We start from the raw sequence: 23,351 nt of genomic DNA on the forward strand, positions 1-23,351 counted from the left end.
AAATAGTATCCCTTTTGAAATTTATAAATTATAACACGTTCACTGCGGATGACTAGTAATCTCTTCAACTCTACCTTTTTCCAGCGACGAGTATACTCGTCAAAGCACCGTTTACAAACTATTGTTTCAGTCTTTCAGTGTGAGGTTAGCCACTGCCGTGAGACATTGTTTCGCTTGCCGCTTGTTGTGCCAGTTTTTATAGTTCAATCTGGTATGATACGTTTTCAAATCCGACTATTTTATTGGTGGTAGGGATTGTAAAAAAATATTGTAGTCTAGGGTTTAGGCTTGGATCCAATGAAATGCAATAGAAATAACGATAATGAATGTACTGAAGCATTGTAGAAGGAACCTAACCTCAAAATTGTGCTTGAATTGTACCGCTTTTTTGCGGTACTTTTTGATGGTGTATCCAGGTACTTCACACTTGCTTTTTCCCTCCATTTGGCAATGTTGAGGGCCGGCTAGCAGTATTGTTTAGTGCTGCTATATGTTGGGTTCTTGTTGTAAAACTACTCCCACAACAACTGGGACGCAGTATATGCCTCTCGTTTGTGCCTGGCAGTGGCCTGCCAATGCGCAGCCGCATTGAACAAATTAAAAAAATTAAAAACTCTACAATCTGGAAACATATCTGGGACCAAACATGTAAGTTACAATGTACAATGCATATAATGATGATGGGATGGTAAAATCCTAGAGGGTTGATAAATATACAAAAGTTTGTTTAAAATAAATTTTTATTTCACATCAGTCTATTCAATCACATTCTTTACAACAATGGCACAACAATCAGTCATAAATATTTGTGTGAGAAGACTATTATTCTCCAACAAAATCTCATAATTCATAACTTTCAGAATTTGTTAAAACAAAATTAATGATGATTTGATAATTCTAAAACTCTTGATAAATTGGTAAGAAATATTTATATATGAAATATGTATATAAAGAATATATAAAAATCAACAAAAATGTGAGCAAAGTTAAAATATAGATATGACAAAATATACAGAAATAGTCATAATGTATGAACATAATATGAAGCTGATGAAAACGCAAAACAAGAATCAAACACGAAAAGCCAAAAATAAAAACAAAACAGCATCTCAACATTCAACAAACTCAATAAAAAAATTTAAATACCAGGTATAAAAGAGTGCAATCAATACAAAATATTGATGATGAATTATTCCACTTCTTTCACATAAGTTAGAATGGTTCTGACTCTGATTCATTTGAAATGAAAATAAAGAAGCAGTGGTTAAGTAAGAACGATGCCAGAATAAATATTCCCATCATTTACCTAAACAATTTTAATAAATATTGGATGAAAAAACTCGATAGTAAAATTTGCTAACACAGGAACAACAAGCTTTTAAGTAGAAACATGATCAGTCTTCACAAAATTAATTCACAATTAATTTTAATCTTTTCTCTTGCACAAAATATAAGTCTCACAAGAAAAGAAAACTTTCTTGGCAACTTGACTGAAGTACATTTAAACTTAAATTAACATAAAACTTACTTATCTAAGCTCAACAATAGTTTCTAGAAGTGGACAAATATACAATTAACTTGGTTTGTGTGTTAAATCTTAACTTATTTTCAAAATAGTCCACCCCTAGATTTTTTACTGGCCTTAAACACAAAGTCACCGGTTTTAAAACCGATGTAAGTTATTATATCACTGACAAGTGCATGTTAAATAAAGTTCACGCTCCTTGGGCTATAAGGCACAACACCACTACCAAAAAATGTTAAAATAAGGCCCTTAAAATTTAGGTAATTTTGTATTACCATTTAGAAGAATTTGTCTAAAGATAAATTTACAGTTAACATGACTTATCCACTAAATGCGGTTTGACAAAGTTTGTACAAAATTGGACATTGGCATGAGAGTGAGAGTTTGAAAAAAACTGCCTCAGTCAGTTAAAAAAAACAGTATACTGTTTGTGCAAATTGTATGATTTCATTTTGAGAAACTTAGCACAAAATAGCACCACAATCGTTCAACACAATCACAATCAAACTTACAAGAATAATAAGTTTCCATATCTTCTACTTAATTGAACATTTTTAATTTTCAGTCTAACGTTCTGGATGGCAACAAGATGGCCTTGTAATTATTGCACCAGTTATAAGATAAATGATTTACAACAACTACATTTTTAAGTCGTTATTTAATTAACTTTGTATACTCAATTTTGCAGTTTTATAGTAAATAGTATAATATTTTAATGGCAGTGAGTGGTTATCAATGGAAACATAACCTCTAAGAGAGGTTGTGAGTGATGATTATTAAGTCCTTGAGTTGGTGGGAAAATATAACAGATTTTGTCAGTTTTTATTGTCAGGTTAGGGCAGTACGGAAAAATATCATATGTTACTCATCCAAAATGTGTGTTTGTCCAACTTCGATCGATTTGGGAGGGAACAACTACACTCTTCCGGTAAAGAAATATTTTACGGAATAGTAATACAATTACAATTTATGTTGCAAGTAAATAAATTAAAGACCTAAGTCACAAAGTAAGCAAAAGCTAAAGTTAATTCAACGATTCTCACAACTTACTTAAACAGGGGTGAGTTACGCTTACAACCCAGGAGACGTGTGGAATGTCTAGTTGACGATGCCTCTGGCCTTCAGTTTCTTGTCGAGTGACTCCTTGATGGCAGCCAGGAAGTCCTCGGTGTGTAGGTACATGCCTTCCTTGACGTTAGGCAGTCCATGGATACAACCTGCCAAGTCTTTGGTCATCTTACCAGAGTCTACAGTTTCAACACATGACTCTTCCAGCGCTGTGGCGAATCTACGAATAAAATGTTTTATCAAAATTTTGTATTTGTAACAACACTATGATGGATTCTGTATTGGCTAGTGGCCCCCGTAATGTCTGAACACAGAGAAGTAAGGTACAAAGGAAACTTGTGTAAGGGATGATTGTACGCTTTCACCTCTAGTGTGTAGTGCTAGAATACCTGTGACAAGCAAGAAAGAGCTCGAGCCAGAGGAAGAGCACTGTGCAGAAATGCCTATCATACAGGCCACAGGAACTTCCTCCACTGAAAGTGAAAGTTGTAGCAGATGCAAGGGGGGTCAGTTGTATGGGGGTGGTGATGGACTTTGTCCTAGGCACCAGCAACTAGTGCTGAAAACCTTAGTGCACCATTGAGTCTTTCCTCTGTACCTTACTTATCTGTCGTCTGTATCTGTTAGAGTGGTCTTCCGATAATCTGGCTCGGTCAAGGCCCCATGCCAAATTACTCTGATATCCCGGATTATCAGATGGTACCTCTCAATGTCGCTAGAGGATGTGCCATATTAGTGAAAACAAAGTAAAATTTGTAAAATTGTATTAAACATTAGTTAACTAACAAAACTAAAAAACGGACCCAACTAGAAACTAGAAATTATCTCTTTATTTTAAAGGAAATAAAAATTAAATACGTTTATTTATCCCAATTTCATTACAGAAAGATAAATAAAACAGAGAGCAAGATTAACTTGTACAAAATTCATTGTCAGATGAATCTGCCATACTTATGGGATAGACCTATATGGGCAGGTGTCTGCGTAGACCTGGTTGTTATCAGTCTACGTAATTTAAAGGGCAAAAAACTGAATATGGGAATGAATATTTTAGCCTTAATTATTTGAAAGAAAACTTAAATGCGTTGTGAGAATGTCGACGACAACTAAAGCCAGTTTCAATCAAAAGAAGACAATTAGAAGGTGAGGGGGGGTCGAAGGGTCAAGGATTTTTAGTCAGTCAAGTATGGTTTGGTCTAATCAAAGTCTCGGCCTCTTCTCTAAAGTAAAGCCTCGTTCACACGGGGCGAGTTTACAAGCTACACGCCAGCGTGTAAGAAGCCGGCGATTTGGCGAGTGTGCTTGTATTCGTTCACACGGAGCTTGTCCACTCGCCAACTCGCCGACGTGGAGAAAGACGCCGGCGAGTCGGCGAGTGCGCTTGTAGTCGTTCACACGACGCTTTTTCCACTCGCTCAGTAGCTGGCTTGAACCAAATCCTCCAACATCTTTGAGTAACAAGCGCACAAGCACAAGCAACTGTGTTCACACTGGGCTACTTTACACGCCTACTCGCGCAAAAGCTGGCGAGTTGGCGTGTAAAGTAGCGGCACCGTCAACTTTTTCCAGAGCTTTTTTACAAGCAGCTTTTGAGCGAGTACGTCGTTCACACTGAGCTATTTTACTAGCTGCGTGTAAAAAAGCCGGCGTGTAGCTTGTAAACTCGCCCCGTGTGAACGGGGCTTTAGTACACTTTAACGATAAGGCCGGCCGCACACCTGATACAGCACGGCACGGCAAGGCGAGGCGAGATGTCTTTGCCTCGCCTTGCCGTGCCCGATGGAGATTTGATATGCATACGGCACGGCACGGCAAGGCGACTTGAGCACCCACATGGTCGATCCCATGGTTTCAGTAAAGTGAGATACTGTGTGTTATGAGGTTGTTTGTACATTTTGTGACACTTTGTACCACACATTTTGTGAGAATGGATGCAGAAGGCGAAGAAGAGGCTGCTGCCATCGCTGCTATATGGTACCATTGACTGTTGTGTTTATATAGTCAACTAGCTGTACCCGCGGGCTTTGCCCCGTTTTACTTCATAAGTGAGCTCGTTCGCATGGCTCAATCACGTCCTGGTTGAAGTTCGTTCGCATGGCTCAATCACGTCTTGGTTGAAGTTCGTTCGCTACGCTCACTCACCTTTAGGTTAGAGCTCGTTCGCTGCGCTCACTTGCCTTCAGGTTAGCTCGTTCGCTACGCTAACTCGCCTCCAGGACGAAGTTCGTTCGCTACGCTCACTCACCTTTTGGTTGCAAATTAGCTGTTGTCATAGATAAAAAAAAATAATAGTGCTGCACCCTGTTGGTAATCCTTGTAAGTTTTTAATGCTTTTGCATATCATAGAATCAACTTTTTAGTTGAAACAACTGACTAAATTATTTAATTCCCTTTTAATATGAATACTCATAAGGTTAACATGGGGAACTATAGAGCCACTGGGGCGGAGCCCGAAAGGATTTTTGAGGTAAGAATATGCCTATATGTTAATCGGGAATGTGAGCTATCATCATGCCAAATTTCAGCAAAATCCATCCAGTGGTTAATGCGTTCACTTGTCACAAACATACATCCATACATCCAAACTTTCTCATTTATAATATTAGTAGGATGATGGTACCTAATGAATGTAATGGATGATCTCCCTAACAGAGAATCGTGGGTGCATCCCATCAACCAAAAAAGGAACTTGAAACCATTCATTGCAGAACTACGAGCAGATCCGGAAAAAATCATAGTTACTAATCGTTGAAAGTGCACACTGATTTTGGTAGGGGCTGTCAATGCGCTGAACGTGGTGTCGATACTCGCGCATGCGCACATCGTTTTGCCTCAAGCCTTTTGCCCAAAAGACGAAAATTGAAAAGGCAGAACAAAGCGCCGTATGGCGTTCTTTTGCCTTGCCTTGCCGTGCCCAATGATGTGTGCGGCACCCCCATTTGAAATAATAGAAATCTAGTCGCATAAGGCGCCTTAAGGCAAAACGTCACGCCGTGCCGTGCCGTGCCGCATCAGGTGTGCGCCCGGCCTAACAAAGACTGAATTCTCAGTCATCCAATGAGAACTACGTCTACATTCTACATTCTATGATGAGGCGCCCTCAGTGGTAAAGTTGACAACAAGCATTGTATTTTACTAACAAAGACCTCTAATTTGATGTGCATATAAACCTATGCTTACATTTAAGATTTTCTTCTGACTCCTTTAGGGCTGTCCCCCTGAAGAGTAGCGTATCACTGAATAGTGAATGATGTGTTAATATTATTTTTATGCCCAGTAACTTTGTGCCAGTTTTGTAGCTTTCTGTAATATATATATATATATTTTATATTTAACCATTCTGAAACTTTTTTGCCATCCTGTATACAATTAGGGCACCTAATCAACTACTAGCCTGGTATTACAATGCCAACCTAACAAGATGAACTCACTTGGCCAGGTCTGGAGTGCTGTCAAGCTTGGCTCGGTGCTCTAGGCCTCTTGTCCAGGCGAAGATGGAAGCTATCGGGTTGGTAGACGTGGCCTTGCCTTGTTGGTGTTGACTGTTAAGGGGAAAAACACAAATTAGGCACTTTTTAATTGACAAGAATTGTGATTACCTTGGTTGGTACTCTTGATTTAACAGAGAGGTCAATACAAATTAATACTACATAGTTTTAAAAATTTATTATGACGTTGGTTCTGAAATGTTACTGTTATTGTCTGTTTAGGTTAAGTAGAGTTAATGTTTCCTCAGTTTTACGGGACTAACATATTCACTTTTGAGAAATTAAAAAAATTGTTTGAGAAAATCCTGCTATCTAAAACAAACAGTGTGATGCTGTTAATACATTGATGATACTTGTACTGTTTCAGAATGTTAACTAACTTATATTTACTATATTTACCGGTAATGTCTGGTGACAGTGCCGTGAGCTGCCTCTGACTCTATCGTCTTACCATCCGGACACATGAGTACCGAGGTCATCAGGCCCAGAGATCCTGTTAAAACAATCACTCAGTAAAAGATAGTTGATGTGGCATAAAAGACTCTATAGCTTAATAAGTCATCCTATCAGTGTACTTAGTAAAAATGTTTGTGTATTCAACAATCAACAGAAATTAGTAATTTACATCAGCAATCTCTGTCGGTGGCTCACATCAACTACAATCATTATGATTAAAAAAACCGGTGTTAATTTTAACATAGGGATGGAATGTCCATTAACAGTCAAAGGTTACCAATAGTCATCGGATGTCTCCAAACTAGTTACTTACCATACTAGTTAACTTCTGTCTGATAACGTCGTGCCCTGCCTATCCCCAGCGTTTTTTCTCGTTTTAGTGTTTTTATGTGATAAATTTATTCAATCACCGTTGAAGACCTTCAAATGAACCAACAAGACATCAAGTACTGGCCTAGTTGCTCTAGTGCAATGTTCTAAATCATATAAACGTAGGAACCTATTTATGCATATTTATTGGACACAATTTTGTCGACAGTAGCTCTCAACATCACCAACATGAACCAATCATAAGGTCTGTTTCTCATCTAACGGGCTGTCTAGTGCCGTTTAACTGACAGTGGGGTGAAGAAGTATATCGGACCGTTCATATATGGTTGTTATTCACTAACCCGGCTGCCGTGTAGGCTACTAGTCGAGGGATGCTGGGTGTCCCCTTTGGCGAAGGCCGGCTGCCAGTGACGGGTAAACGAGCCGGCTGGAGCAGTGGGTATAATGGCCCAATTCACATACAACCAGCACCTGTCGTCTGTACCAGGTGTACTTTTAGTTCTGTTGTTTGTACAGTACTCTCAGTAATCTGGCAGATATAGGACCGTGATATTGCCGGATTAGTGAAAATGCCGGATTACTGGAATGCTAACAATAAAAACACTTAAAAAACACTTCAACGAAGATCGCACGATCGGAAACCGCTATTGCCAGAGCCTTTTATTTAATTGCAGATTTTCATAATACCTCTTTAGTTTAGAATAGTTTTATTATTAAATTTTGTTAATTTACATTATCTTTTATTATATTTTTTATATTCTGATAATTTAACTCTGACAATGCACCTATTCTATATGTACCAACACTTGTAAAGAATGTTATGTGCAAATAAAATATGTCTATGTCTATTGCCACGATCGAGCATGACGACGATGACGTTTCCGTGACTGCGGGAGTCTAACGTCTAAACTTCAAAGTAACATTGCAGTTTCTCTATTATGTTCCATTTCTATACCTAGGACACGTTTCAAAAGCTGGAGTACAACTGCTAAAGTGCCGTTGTCGGCGAAATGTGAACAGTGCACCCTTGCTGGCGCCGGTTAGAAGTCGGGTTGGATGTTAAACGAGCCTAAAAACCAGCTCCAGATTTTACAATGGGACAAGAAGTCTACTTGTGTTAGTCTATAGTCACTCACCGTAGCCCTGAGCTACAATGTCTGATTGTACGTCTCCGTCGTAGTTTTTGCAGCTCCATACAAAACCTCCGTTAGACTTGAGCGCCTGAGCCACCATGTCATCAATCAGACGATGCTCATACCAGATGCCAATCTTCTCAAAACTGGCCTTGTACTCCCTGCAACATGGATTTACTTAGCATTTTTGTACTGTAATTTTCGTATACATGGGTATTTGTTTTTGATTACTGAACATATAGTTATGTTCAGACTTGGTTTCTAGTCTTTGAAAAATAAGGCCTAAAGTAACAGTTTGATAAAACTCTATTGCTCTAGCACAGTATATGTCACCAATTAATTTTGCAAAATTATCAACGCCACTGCCTTAGCATCTAGCGTTTCTTTGTTAACTGCTGATACACAATTAAACTTGTTTATGTTATCTACGGCATGGGATTTGTAAATGTTTTTGTAAGAGAATGGTCCAAACCTTGGTCTTATTACTTAACTGATAGCTCAAGGTCAAATGACATCTAGGTCAAGTAACTATCTCGCTTGGAATCGAACCAGCAAACCTTCAGATTTTAAGACAAGCACCAACAGCCACCCAGACAATTAATTAAAAATGCATTCTCATCGGTCAGAAAAAATATTCATTGATCAGTTGATCAGTGATCAGTGTTAATTGCATCACATTTATGATCCTAGTAATCGATACAACACTTAAGATTCTGCTAACAATTTGCCGCAACCCTTGTGGTTCTGTTATTAACCATTGATTGCAAAAACTCTTATTCTATAACACATGCTGATACAATATAGTCCATTCAAAAACTTTAAGCAATTTGAGGGAAGTTTCCCCACTACAGTAGACCCCCTCTTAACCGACCTCGTATTAACCGATAATCGGATTATCTGCCTTCGATCGTAAAATAATACAGTTTGTTTTAACCGACCTTGCTTTCAGAGCAGTTCGGTTTAACCGCCGCTTTCTAGGAATCTCGGCATTTCCGCTCCCACACTGGGCGATGAGAACTGAACCATACCTACACTAATCTCCACAGGATATGACTAAGATAAGTTATATTGTATTGATCACAAAAAATATAGCATAGCCTATTGTCAGTGTTTGTCATCATGGTTCGTAGCGCGAGCACATCTGATCTGATTTGTTATCTGTACGGCAAATTTATAACATCACAAAGTGCGTTACGATTTTGAAAACTGATTATCTTATCGCTGGAGTAAACAAACAACGCAACTTGTAGGGAGGGCAGGGAAGGGGGGTTAACAACTCCAAGGTCAAGATAGTTTTTGTGCCTCGAGCCCCCAGTGAGAGGATATAAATAAACATCCTGTCTTGTAACAAAATGGTTACTTGTATCTTTAAATTCGACAAACGGTTCTGTACTGTTTTACGATGGATTTGGAAAGCAGCAATTAGTACGTTACAGTACTAAAGTTATTAAAATAGGAATTTTTATTGACTCTTGTGTAGTATTATAATACATTCCACTGAAAGTAAGCCTATTTGACTTAACCGTGTTTTGTTTTTATTTGTGACTTTTCTATCAATACGAAAAAGGAGATAAGAAAAGTTTATTCTATAAATATTTTAAGTATGACTTCAAAATAATGATTATATAATTATGAAGTGCTATTCATTTGGAATTATAATATAATTCCAAATGAATAGCACTTCATTATGTCATGATTTTAGGGATTGCCCGTTTTAACCGACCTTTTGAGTTATCCGACCTAGGTCCGGTCCCATTAGGGTCGGTTAAGAGGGGGTCTACTGTACTTTTTTTTCCTATATATTGCAGCTGATAGACGTTTTGGCAAACCCCAACTGTTGAGCTATTCTTTTAAAGGTAAAGGGGATAGATTTTTCCCCCCTGAAACCACCTATATTTTGTGAACGAAGTATAATGATTCAGCTAGCATTAACTGCAAATGATTTTGCTATCAATATCTGGATCACTTATGACTATGTCTCGTAGAATTACATTTTCAATTCTATGTATGTTTATTGAAATCATACAACTTCTACATTACATTTCCTGTAGAAGAGAAAAACAATTCTACAAAGTTTAAATTAAGTTGGACATGCCCTACAAAAATGGTGTTGAAATTTAAAACACTGGTTTTATAGTTCGTCGGAATGCACACGCTAATTTGGATTGTTTTTTTTAGTTCTTTTTCACGTATAATTTTACTACGAGTGAACGAGTACGAGTAAAAGGTGAGTATAGGCCTACACATGTACTTACTTCTCATAAATTTCCTGAAAAATGTCTTTGAACCTTCCATCGTATTTTTTCAAGATGGTGTTCTTGGTTGACAGATAGAGGGGCCACTTCTTGCCCAACGCTACCTACAAAGATGAAAACCAATTAGGAAACTTCAAATTTGCATTAACACCACCAGGAAATGAGCTTATCCAAACATAATTAATGCTACAGACTAAACTCAAAACTGTAATATTATCTAATCGTTTAAAATTATATTTGATAGTTTGTGATTTACTTATTGAAAGAGTGAGCTTTGTTTATCTCCTCTAGGCCTAATAAATTTATTTCTAGACCAATTTAAATCATTGAGTGTTCAGATAATTAAGGGATATTATCAGTTATAATTGCTATAATAATTGACCAACCATCAGCACGAAGTGATTACTTCAAATAATTACAAGCAATCTTAACAAGGAACTAAAAACTGATAATACTAATAGATTTAATTGCTCATATCTCAAAATGGTTTTGAAATTTAGTAGAATATTGCAAAACAAATTTCTTTTCTGAAGCAAATACAGGTCTTAAGTTCAAGGGTGAAAAAATATTTAAATTAATGAGAGAAAGAGGTTAGTTAGCAAAATAATCGGGGGCAACTATATTCATAGCTAAATGTTTGTAAAGTCTTTGAATAACATAAACAGTTGCGATTTTAAATTAATACTATGTGGTCCACCGGTTTTGCTTATCCCCATAGAGCAGAACCTCATAATGTACAAACATACTCAAGAACTAAAAGCAATAAATAATTCATATTTGTTGCAAATATGAGATTTGCTAACCTCTAATGTATAAACTAACATACTATAGGCTACTATTAACTCGCCTGGAAGCTGGAGTGAGCGAAGGCGGCAACACTCTCGTCCGTGTTGTACATAGCCAGAGCCACGCCCGGACTCTTGAACTCATACACAGTGTTGGTAACGGTTTTGCCATCTTTGCCAGTGAACACCAGCTCCAGCTTGCCGGGGCCGCTGATGACTGTGTCAGTAGCTTTGTACTGGTCTCCGAAGGCGTGACGGCCGATCACGATGGGATTGGTCCAACCCGGCACCAGCCGCGGGATTGTCTTGCACATGATTGGCTCTCGGAACACTGTACCGCCCAGGATGTTACGGATCGTACCGTTAGGCGAGAGCCACATCTTCTTCAACTTGAATTCTGGAAAATTAAATGGTTAGTTAAAGATATGTTTTATGCTTATTGAGTATAAGTAAGTGGGTCATATGAGAGGAATATGAAAATATTATACCTTTATCGAATTAGTTTATTTTACAATTCACTTTGCCTTTTCTCCCCTAGTGTCGCCGTTTTAAAGAATTAAACTGAACCTTTGACTTTTAATACAATTATTGTATATCATTGAACTAAATATGGCCTAGGATACAAATATAGTATAAGTTTATAAATTGCTTTGAACTCAAAGAGAAAGCAGAATATGATATTTAATTCCAAAAAAGTATTTACTGAGGTAATTACTTTGTAGATGACAACTTGTTAAGTGTGAATTGTATCTTAAGTTTAAAACTAGAGATTGAACTAAATCTTGGTTTATGTTTGTTATGATATTTAATATGATATGATGCACCTTAAATTTGTTACAAACTGGATACCTTTCATTTCAACTGCACATTTTTAACAACTCAAAGGCTATACTTTTTAACTGTATACTGTTTACTGTACCTTTCAACTGAACTGTATCGGCTTCTATCAAAACATCATCATAAACTCCAAATCAATTAATCTGAAGGATCATAAATACCCAGTTATCCTCCTACTGTTTTTGGCAACATTCTCTAGGTCAAAATTTAATTTACGATTAACATTTTTACTTTATTTATCTTACTCATCATTGAGGTTTGTCAATTTTAAGATAAGGACAGGGTGTGGCAAAACGTATTATTACTCTAGGTGTGAAGGTGGTACTCTTTTGGTCTTGTAATTTGTATATAATATAATAGGTTACGTACCTTATTCCGTCTTCAGTCTTAACTTAGTCAATGCTGGATGACTAGTTTCGGGAACAAAGTCCCATTATCAAATCCTTATTTAAAACATCAAACTTTAAAACATCATATTTTTAATTTTTAAAGGCAACTCCAGACAACTGCAGCTTCTGAATAATTATTTAAATAACATATCCTCTAACTTAAAGTTTACACTGGAAATCGAAATGAACCAATCTTTAAACTTCCTGGATTTAACGCTCACGAAAGATAATGACATAATAAAATTCAAAATCTACAGGAAGCCTACGACTACTGACCACACCATTCATGCCTCATCTAATCATCCCCAAGCTCACAAAATGGCAGCTTACAACAGTTTTGTAAACAGAATGTTAAAAATCCCATTGTCCCCAGAAGACTACAACTCAGAGTACCTCATTCTGAAATATATAGCTGTTAGCAATGGTTACCCCAGCAGTATTATCGATAAGATAGTTGACAAACAAAAGCGCAAAATTGGTAAACAAATTGATATACCCAGCAACTTTGTATCCGTCGAATTTGGAGCCAACCTACACTATACGTTAAAAAATGAATTGAAAAAACATCAAATCACCTTAGCTAGTAAAACATCAAACAAGCTAGAACGTCATTTGAGCCAGTCCAACCGTAAACAAAATGATAATGATTTAAATGGCACAGGTGTTTACAAACTATCTTGTAATGATTGCTCCAAATTATACATAGGCCAATCGGGACGCTCCTTTAATACCAGATTTAAAGAACACCTACATAAACCTAAACTGTCATTACAACGATCCAAATTTGCAGAACATCTAGTAAATGCCAATCACAATGTAAACAGTTGCCAAGATAATTTACAAATCTTGCACAAATGCAGTAAAGGTCCGCTCATGAACGTCTTAGAAAGTCTTGAAATTTATAAAGCCAATAAAAAATCCTCTCAAGACGTTTTGAATGAAAAACTAAACTATGGTTCAAATATTTTATTTGATAGAATTGAAAACATTGACATCAGAGCTACTAGACGTCTTTATCAGCTGACGTACCCCCTCCCCCAAGGTCAATGTCACCAACTGGACAATGGATAGTTCTGTCGTGTCCGCCGTGTAACCTGCGTCGGTTTGTCCCGTACTCAATGTGGCCGGCCTATCGTAATTGTTTTTGTAACTATATTTATGTAAAATGTGTGAACTTTATGTGTCGTCAACCTACATGTATACATTGATGAAGACTTACGTCGGATATTTGACCATATTCAATTGATGTTTTAAATAAGGATTTGATAATGGGACTTTGTTCCCGAAACTAGTCATCCAGCATTGACTAAGTTAAGACTGAAGACGGAATAAGGTACGTAACCTATTATATTATATTCAATTATCAGTCTTGGTGGCAAAGATGTTTAAATTGTAATTTGTACTATTTTAGTCGCCATCATCTTTATGCAGCGTGTGCGTATTTCCAAAACTACACATCAGTGTAAATTTTGATTTTCAAGATCAGTGCAAATTTTTACGTTGAATTGATAACTCACTGGGCCACAAACAACGGACTTAAACTCAACATTGACAAAACACATGCAATGATTGTTGGTTACCCCAGACTAATGACTAAAATCAACTTACTCACTGCACCACGATTTAGCTTCGACGGAAAGGATCTCACCTACTGCGACAAAGTGATAAACTTAGGACTCATAATGAACAAACATTTGAATTGGTCTGACCAAGCCATCTCCACTTGTAACAGGGTCTTTGGAGCTATTCACACTATCAAACGTTATGCAGACTACCTTCCACTGAACTTGAAAATCATGTTAGTAAAAACTCTCATCTTGACTTATTTCAACTACTGTGATGTGGTGATCAATGACATAAATGAAGTTTCTAGTAGACTTCAGCGAGCGCAGAATTCCTGTATCAGATTCATGTTTGGCCTTAGGCGATATGACCATGGTAACTCCCTATTTCAATCTGCTTTCATTGATGATGAAGTTAAATGAACTTCGGGAATTTCACACCCTCCGTCTTCTACACTCCATTATCAATAGTAAAATTCTCAATTATTTTTATTTACTAGACAACTTCCATTTTATTTCTGACATCAGCACCCGTGCCACTCATAGAAGCTCTCACTATCTACACCAATTCGCCGGTCAACAGTTTTTAGCAAATCCTTCTTGGTATCTGCAATTCAAATGTGGAATTCTCTTCCTGACCATATCAAATCCATAGGAAACCGTGCGTGGTTTGGGGCAGAGATTAAATCTATTATATATTGAGCAGCAGGCGTGAGTGAGTCTATGGCGCTAGTGTGAGAGGTTGTTGGCGGCTTGTGTGACTGGGATTTTTTTCTTAACAAAACTTAATTTCTTCATGTTTATTCATTTAATGTATTACTTTGGATTAGGCCTACTTTAGATTATTTAAATTTACTTATATGAGTGAATAAGTTTTTATTTATGTTTTAGAGGTTAAGTGGTAGAGAGGACTTACAAGTCCTAACTTTGCCTCTTAAATAAAGACATTTTTCATTTCATTTTTATTCCATTTCATTTAATTTCATCAGTGATTGCAACACAAAAAGCTTTCAGCCAGCAGTTTTTTCTGCTCAATGACACTGTTCTTAGTGCACAAAATAAAACGATTGGTCAGAAAGTTGGAAGAAAGTGGTAAAACTCTCAAAACTGAGAAACACGGATGACGAAGATCAGTGATAACACCGCAAGTGTTGGTTAGAGCAGCGTTTAAGCGGTAGCCAAGATCTTCCATAATCTTGCATACTGTTGCAGTAAGAATGTCGGATCATAGTTTGAGAAGAATTTTAAAATGTTAATTGCCTTCACATCCATGGCCTTCAAAACTATAAGTGCCCAAGAACTAATATGGACCGATTGTGAAAAACACAGAAATTTGTATTGAAATATGCTTCAGGAGTATTTTGCACAAGCATTTGGCCAACCTCTTGCTGACTACTCAACTAATTCTGCTGCTCTAACTCAACATTTTCTGCAGTTCTCATTAATCTTCGTCGTCTGTTTTGAGAGTGCTACCATTTTCTTCAATGTTTGTATTGTGTTTCCACACGAAATAGTATCGTTGGACAAAAAAACCAACCAGCAAAGAGCTGGTGTATGACTTAGAGTTTTAGAAATAAGCACACGCTGATTAACCTCTGTGTATTCTGGTTAAAACCATGATATTGAATTAAATGGTATGAGTGGTATGAGATGACAACAAGGCCAAAATTGTGATGGACCACCACCTCGACAGCCAGAGAACTTTACGAGTGAATCTACTTAATCAGTTTTGCCACACCTTGTACCAAGTGAGGATGAATTTTCATGATTTTGAATCAAAGTTAGAGACGTGTGATCACATAATCTTTTATATCATCTGACATAATCATTCACCATAAATTTGTACACGTACCTTCGACACGGGCCTCGTCAGGTGTGATGGTTGCACACTTGATGCCTACGTTGTGTTTCTTGATGGCGTTGGCCGCATCAATAGTAACTTGATCATCGGTGGCGTCTCTGTAAGGCAGTCCCAGGTCGTAATACTCACAGTCAACCTAGAGTAAAAAAGGTACAACATTTAAAAGAAACGTAATTCATTAATTGAATATTTACAATTTTAGAAGAGCTCAACCTATTCAGCTTTCAATCTGTAGCAGTATTCAAACTCACTCTAAGGTAAAATATGGCTACAAACGTTTTCAAAGGATGAATAACACTAGATAGAACCAATAACATTTTAATCAACAAGGAGAACCTTTAAATGGTTATGGTAAATTTATTGCCATTTTATTCAACACTGTTTCCAGAATTGATTTATGACATATATTTTTAATGCCTAAAATGCTATTTCAGTCTCAGGAGACTAGTTTCAAAACATTTTACTGTTATTTCATTTCAAAGCCATAATCTCGTAATTAAAATTGCTTGAGTTGGGACAATACATTAAAATATTTGTATAAGAGGACAAGGCTTGAAAATGAAACTATAATGTATTAAATCTAGTTAACTAAGAAGTCTAAAATATGATTGTCACCGTTAAGGTACTTAGGTAAGGGCCAGTGGCCTACTCTTTATTCTATCTAATTATTAAATTCCGAAACACTAGACTCTACAAGTAACACACCTTAACATAAGGGAAGATGAGGTTTTCCTTGATGTTCGCCCAAATGATCCTGGTCATTTCATCTCCGTCCATCTCCACAACAGGCTTTTTGGCTTCAATGCGGCCGGTTCCATCTGAAATTTACAATCGGGTGTTACTGCAGTACCAAATACCCCCGCCACAGCAAACCTGCAGACTTAGCATTTTTTCATTTGCCTGATTGGATTTACAATAAAATGTCTCCTTAAAAATATCACATTTATTCCCTATTTAAATAGAATTAGTTTAACGAGTACTTAGAGTGCTGCAACAGGGAGGGTAAAACAGTGTTTTTTGTTGTAAAATGTTAATACTGTAGTTTAGTAACAAATGAATGTATTTTCAAAATTTGGTCAAAATGTGTTCATAAACAATCAAACTACAACAGTTGACTTATTCTCCATAAAATAACGTGGGAATTTTAAATTTAAAATTGTTTGGAATTTTCTCCGTAACCATTAGGCGCATAATAACGCGCCAATATACTAAATTATTTGTTTTTTTTATGCTCTACAAAATGGTTTGGAAATAAGTTGTGAAATTTTGTGTTTTAGGGTCAAAAATGTGATAAACCTATTTTTACCCCATAAAACCCCCCATAAACCCCCATTCCCATAGTCCGATCATGCTGGTTCGGTGTCTCGTTCGAATAAATGTAGGTTTAAACGTTTGAATCAAATTTTATCAAAATCGGATCATTTTTGCTTGAGTTATCGCACTAACGGACATATATATATATATATGTACTAGCTGTAACCCGCGGGCTTTGTCCCGTTTAACTTCTTAATTTTCAAGATGATCTCGTTCGCATGGCTCAATCACGTCCTGGTTGAAGTTTGTTCGCTACGCTCACTCACCTTTAGGTTGGAGCTCGTTCGCTACGCTCACTCACCTTTCGGTTGGAGCTCGTTCGCTGCGCTCACTTGCCTTCAGATTAGCTCATTCGCTACGCTCACTTGCCTTCAGGTTAGCTCGTTCGCTACGCTAACTCGCCTCCAGTTTGAAGTTCGTTCGCTACGCTCACTCACCTTTTGGTTGCAAATTAGCTGTTGTCATAAATGTAAAAGAAATAATAGTGCTGCACCCTGTTGGTAATCCTTGTAACTTTAATGCTATTGAACATCATAGAACAGAACCAACTTGTTTACAGCTGTTAAGATTCATTAATTCCATTTCTCATAAGGTTAACATGGGAAACTCCAGAGCCACTGGGGCGGAGCCGATTGGACGGATCACGAAATTGATGGTGTATAAACCTATTCCATGAAATTCTACACGTATGTACCAAGTTTCGTGGCAATCGGTTCAGCGGTGTCTGAGTTTATCACTGCCAAACAAATATACAAACATCCTCTTTTATACTTATAGATTTGAACGAATGGTGTTTTTGGCCTATAGGGACCTCAAAACAAAAAAGTAAATCGGTCCCGGGTCCTGGTCTTACCATGAGTACGGTAATAGCTTATTCCCTACATGGGAAATTCGCTAAAAGAGAAAAATGAAAGCTGGTATTTCACTGATTGTTCTTGGACCAAAACATATAGGATAAGGTAATTAAAACTGGTGAAATACCTCTTTAATTGAATCAAGAATTTAAGAATAATGAAATTAATGTTTTTGGTCAATTAATACAGTAGGTACCGGTAAAATGGACAACAATAGATGAATAAATCATGATTCTTGATGGCAAATCTGTGTATGCATACCTTAAATTTAAAACAAAAATTTTATGAAAATCGGTCGGGTAGAAGAGCCAAACAAACTCGGAAAAGAAAAACAAAATTTAACTCTCATAAGAAATGTACAGAGAGGAAGTTGCTCCTGCTCATAACTCGAAATATGCGTCAGATAATAGAATGACGATGCTTGATCTATGTGTGCATACCTTTAATTTAAGACCAAAACTATGAAAATCGGTCAGATAGAAGAGCCAAACTGACTCGGAAAAGTAATCCCAATAATTTTTAGGATAGGTAATACCCATAAGGTAAACATGGAAACTTCAGAGCCACTAGGGCGGAGCTCCAAGGGAGTTTTTAAGAATGGGAATGGGACAGAAACCTTCTTGGTGGTGTATAGAACAACTTTTTCAAGAGTTTCATCACGATCGGATGGCCGGTTTGGTAACACATAAAGGACAGACACTCCAATCTCTAATATAAAGAGAAGGGCGCATCTTTGTTATAATACTTTGTTCAACCCATGAAAATAGTTTTTTTTATTTTTAAAACCAATCTACAAAATTGCCTAACTGGTATTTTTGGGTTATTTAGAACTTATTTACAAAAGTTGCCAAGTTAAATTAGATTACTGAGCCAAGGTCAGTCTCTTATCATGGCATTGACTTCAAATGATAAAACCTTGTTGCTATTATATCACACTTGTCCTGCACATGGCTATGTCAGATATCACCTATAATTGCTGATAATGTAAGAGATTTGTGAAAAATGGGTCAATATTGTCCTAATAAATTAAAAGCAAAACATACTTATTTGGAGGGTTTTTCAGTCCCACCACATTTTCAATCAATGAATTTTTATGATCTGTTTATTGGAATAATACCAGTACTAATTGATTTTCATATAAAATGGAGATATTCGTTTGAATAAATAAATAAACATGTAGGCTAAAAGTTTTTTTTTATTATTTGAAAAAGAAAACATGTAGATGGTAGGTCTATATCTTTTTTTCCTTCCTTTTTAAGAGTTTTTCAAAGATTGCCTGCCAGTGGTGTAGGCTGTATGTTTTACTGGATGGATAATGTTCTGACGTTTTTTATGATTTTTGTAACAAACACTCATTAAAGTATACCTATTTTAAACTCTAAATCATAGATTTAATACTTTAGTTTATACAAATGGCAAGAGGTAATAGTTGGTTCACTTTAATTATGCGGTAACTAATATTAGCCTAATTTAAAAGAATGGTTGAATATGCATGGGACCAGTGCAACAATATAAATCAGTTCTAGTGAAAAAATATAGGTTTATGTTTAAATGACATAGGGGTGTTAATTGGCTACACAGCATTACCTGTCTCAACATATATTTATTTGTATTTCTTTTTTAGGATGGTTTGCTAAAACAGGAACAGGAAGTCAATGAAGCTGTGCCCATTGGACTGTGTGTAACTATCACGTCGTGACCCCGGTAGTACAATCGTTCAGTCAGCTTTGCAAACTCTTATCAGTACTGTAGTAATTAGATGACACAATCGCTATGGTATCTAAATCTTACAAAAAAGCATGAGTTACGCTAGTTTTTTCTATAGTTGTTTTTCCTAAATGGTAACCAAAATTGTATTCATTAAAATTAATAGCATTTGGAAAACAAATTAGTCCGGAAAACGAAATAAATTAAGCTAAGTTTATCAGAATTTACAGATATCCAAACAATCTGTTTCAACATTAAATGTAGGTTGGCATAGTAAATAGCTTAGAAGCCTGGAAGGAATAAGGGATCAGTTAATCAGGATCAGGATGCAGGATCAGGTTGGAGGAGTTTTCAATAAAAACATAAGGTTTCCCCTTTGTTCCAAATCCAATCAAATACATTGTTACAACTTCTGTCCCTAATAATCCAGATCCTCAAAGCCAGCATTAAAATGCTGAAATAAACAGCATTTCATAATTCCCCCCCCCCCCCCCCAATTAGATGGTTTGATATTTTACTTTTTTTACCCAATCAAACCTAAGGTTTGAACTTAAACGTGTTTGGCAAGTCTAACTAAAACAGGGTAAGATTAACTTAGCTTCATTTGCACTAGGTCTGTTGATCTGAATCTCAAGATAGTACAAAAATGAAATGAATTGAAAACAAATGGATTATTGATTACATCACTTGACTAACTTAATGCGGGGCTACCGATCAATGCAAGATTTGAACCTTAAAAAATCCTTGATAAGATTATTGGTAAGGCCAGGGACACACTTACTAGCAAAACCGCCGGACGCCGGAGCAAGTTGAGATACACCGAAATGCATGGGGAAGGCCACACTTCTCCGGTTCGGCAAAACCGCCGGTCCGGCGGGAAAATGCTCCGGCGAATCCGTCGGATATTCTCTACTTCCCCGGACCGCCGGTTTCAACGGCCCAGCACACACACCCGGGGGTTAGTAGCCTACCTTATGGAGATACACATACCGGCGAAACAGCCGGAACTGCGGCTGCCCCCACTCCTCAGTCGTGGTTCAACCCTCAAGGGTGGTGGTTGTTTTTGATTTTAGCGCAGTGTCCAAGTGGTGTATTTAGTTTAGTTTTTATTTTTAGAGTGTTTAGTTTTCTACATCATCATGGTCGATGTTGATATGGATTTACTTATTAGTTAGGTTCATGAGAAACCAGAACTTTGGGATAGGGGCCTAGATCTTTGGAAATTTACCTTACCTTACCTCATTGACCATTCAAACCTAAGTTGGTTTTTGGGCTTTGGAAATTTACAAAGACAAAAACAATACGAGGGACAGATGGAGACAAATTTGTGCTGCATCTCTTGCGGATAAATACAGTGTCTCATGTACGTGTCTTGTTCTTGTATTTGCACTCTAATCTTTGATAATAGCTCGTCGAATGAGGGGACAGACATCCAAAAATGATTAGGCCTATAAACTTATTTTTGTCATTACTCAACTGTAAAAATAGAGTATAAAATGCTGTCTGTGTAGTATGTGGCGTCTGTTCTCCCGAATTGGATGAACACAAATACTTCGGCGGTGTTTCCTCTTCCTTCTGTGGTGGATCAAACACGGCACGGCCAACTTTTGAGGTCTTGACAATAGCCTACTATTTCTAAGATAGGTACAACTGATTCAGAGTTCATTGCACTCTATTGTCGCCGGCTACGGCAAAATAGTTTTCACAAATATTCTGGATCTCAACCTCCGGTGGTTCCACCGGATCCGGCGTCCAGCAGTTTCGCCGGTAAGTGTGTCCTGGCCTAAGCTAGTATGTGCGCCAGAACTTAACCACTAAACCAACAGCCAGAAACGTCCAAAGAGGGAGAAAAGGGTCATTTTATGACTCAATGGCAAAAATAATTATCCAACACAAAGGAACCTAGAGAGGCAAGGAATTGTTCGTCTCCAACAAAGTACCGTAGGTACCGTATTCAATGGAAGTAGTAACACAGCAGATTCTAATTAATTTAATGAGGTAGTCGAAGGTTTCTGTGAAGTTTATTTTGTTTAGGGGTCTGTGTAAATCTTGACTTGACCTAACCTATCAAATTAAAGGCTAAAATCTGTTAACTTATCTAACTTAGGTAACCATGTGGAGGATAATTTTAGTTCGATTTTTAGAAGAAATTTAGTTTGGAGGTGTGAGGCGGGATAAACTTGAATGAGTTTGCGAGCCGACATGACCATGGGAACAGGGTTTTACGGGGTAAAAATTGGGTTTTCTCATTTTTGGCCCTCAAAACACAAATTTTCCCGATTTATCTCTAAGTAAACCTTTTTAAAAAGCTTAAAAAACTAGAGAATTCCTACTTACTTACTTGATACTTGTCGTCTACATCGTTGACCGACATGTCGGATAGATTGCGTCATGTTTTAAGTTATTTCTATTTAAGTTACATATTTACTAAACACCATAAAAAATATCTATATAAACTTTTCATGGCGGACGTGTCACGTTACAAAAAGGGGTTCATTGTCCAACTCTTGCAAGGCGTAAGTTGCAATGGCCTATTCAGCAGTCCATCATGAATCGCTCTCTAAAATACTTTAGTAGCCTATAAGTTATATTAAAGTGTTTTTGTACGGTTAAGTTAAGTTAACTTAAATTTAACTTAAGTTAGGCCTAGCCTATATTTTTATTTACTTAGCCAATGCATTAATGTAAATCTGGCCAAATAAATGACTTATGACTTAGGCTATTTATTAGTAGGCCTACATTAACGGAGAACATTCGAAAAATTGTTAATTTAAAATTCCCATGCTATATTTATGGAGAGCCTATTGTAGCCTAAAATGTTTATTAGTTTGCTTGTTTATAGACATATTTTGATCAAACTTGGCAAATTTATTTCAGTTATTTTAAGCTTATTTATTTATAATAAGCTATTAATTAATATTTTACTAACTTAAAAATTAAACTTTAATAAAAGTTAAATAGGTATCCTTGTAGCTCCAAACCTAGGTACCAGTAACTTGTTAAACCCGGCCAATGTTACGCAATTTAAATACAGACTTTAATAAAAATCAATTCAAACAAATTAAAATTAGCTTAAGTGGAAGGTTTGCTGCGGCGGGGATATTTATCTGTTTAAAAGTGCGGGTTGTGAGGGTAATTGCTTTAAAATGGCATAGAGCCTACAATCAATCAATAAATGTGACTTGGTGTATTAACTTAGTTGTTAGAGTGTAAATATTGATGTGCAGAACGTTTCTAATAGCCTACAACATTAAAATAAATTCAAACGATCGTAGTTTATTCAGCTTTTGTGACAGCAGAAAATGTTTGCACCATTGTTTTCAGGTAAAACAGTGATCATGAGTAAGTCTAGGCTGAATTGGCTTGGTAATTTTTTTTTATATCTCTCTCTTAATGTTTTCTTTGATTTACAATTTTATAAGAACATAAATAATGCATACTTACATTTTCGTTGGCTTGATACAAACAGAGGTACTGTGCCAGTTGAGGATGATTTTGATGCCGCCTGTGAAATTGCTTTGCAAACTTTTGTAACCGAGCTAGCCATGTTGAACAAGTGAAATAAATAACAAATAGTTTTAAACTATTTTTCTTAGTGACAATACTGAAGGATAATGTATCAAGACGAATATTACAGCGTACACGAGTAAACTATATTTTGAGAAAGTATCACCCACGCACCAACTGACAGTAGTAGAAAAACGGAACGAACAATGAAAAATCCCACGAATGCCGGTCTGGTCTAAGCAGTACCGCAGTTGTTCGAGTTCGAATAGGACTGTCAGGT

At 36.8% G+C, this 23,351-nt stretch overlaps 1 protein-coding gene across 1 annotated transcript; it reads right to left on the reverse strand.

The window, feature by feature from the left end:
- Positions 1–722: 722 nt before the first annotated feature.
- LOC128993387 (isocitrate dehydrogenase [NADP], mitochondrial-like) lies at positions 723–23,351 on the reverse strand. The gene is made up of 9 exons (XM_054417262.1): positions 23,009–23,351; positions 16,395–16,507; positions 15,681–15,825; positions 11,103–11,437; positions 10,256–10,359; positions 8,004–8,161; positions 6,481–6,574; positions 6,025–6,135; positions 723–2,813 (listed from the first exon to the last, which is right to left on the reverse strand). The coding sequence occupies exons 1-9, from the start codon at positions 23,109–23,111 to the stop codon at positions 2,624–2,626; spliced, it is 1,353 nt and encodes a 450-aa protein (XP_054273237.1). The 5' UTR covers positions 23,112–23,351; the 3' UTR covers positions 723–2,623.

This window comes from Macrosteles quadrilineatus, unplaced genomic scaffold (assembly GCF_028750875.1).
Source record: "Macrosteles quadrilineatus isolate MER2022 unplaced genomic scaffold, UCM_ALF_1.0 Scaffold_4__1_contigs__length_99947679, whole genome shotgun sequence".
In the NCBI taxonomy this organism is placed as follows: Eukaryota; Metazoa; Arthropoda; class Insecta; order Hemiptera; family Cicadellidae; genus Macrosteles; species Macrosteles quadrilineatus.

Bases quoted from the DNA above. Each gene is read 5' to 3' on its own strand.
- LOC128993387 (XM_054417262.1), bottom strand. From the start codon at position 23,111: ATGGCTAGCTCGGTTACAAAAGTTTGCAAAGCAATTTCACAGGCGGCA. The intron at 11,438-15,680 runs GTACGTGTACAA...TTAATTTTCCAG, and splicing joins TGACGAGGCCCGTGTCGAAG to AATTCAAGTTGAAGAAGATG. The intron at 10,360-11,102 runs GCGAGTTAATAG...TCATCTTTGTAG, and splicing joins TCGCTCACTCCAGCTTCCAG to GTAGCGTTGGGCAAGAAGTG.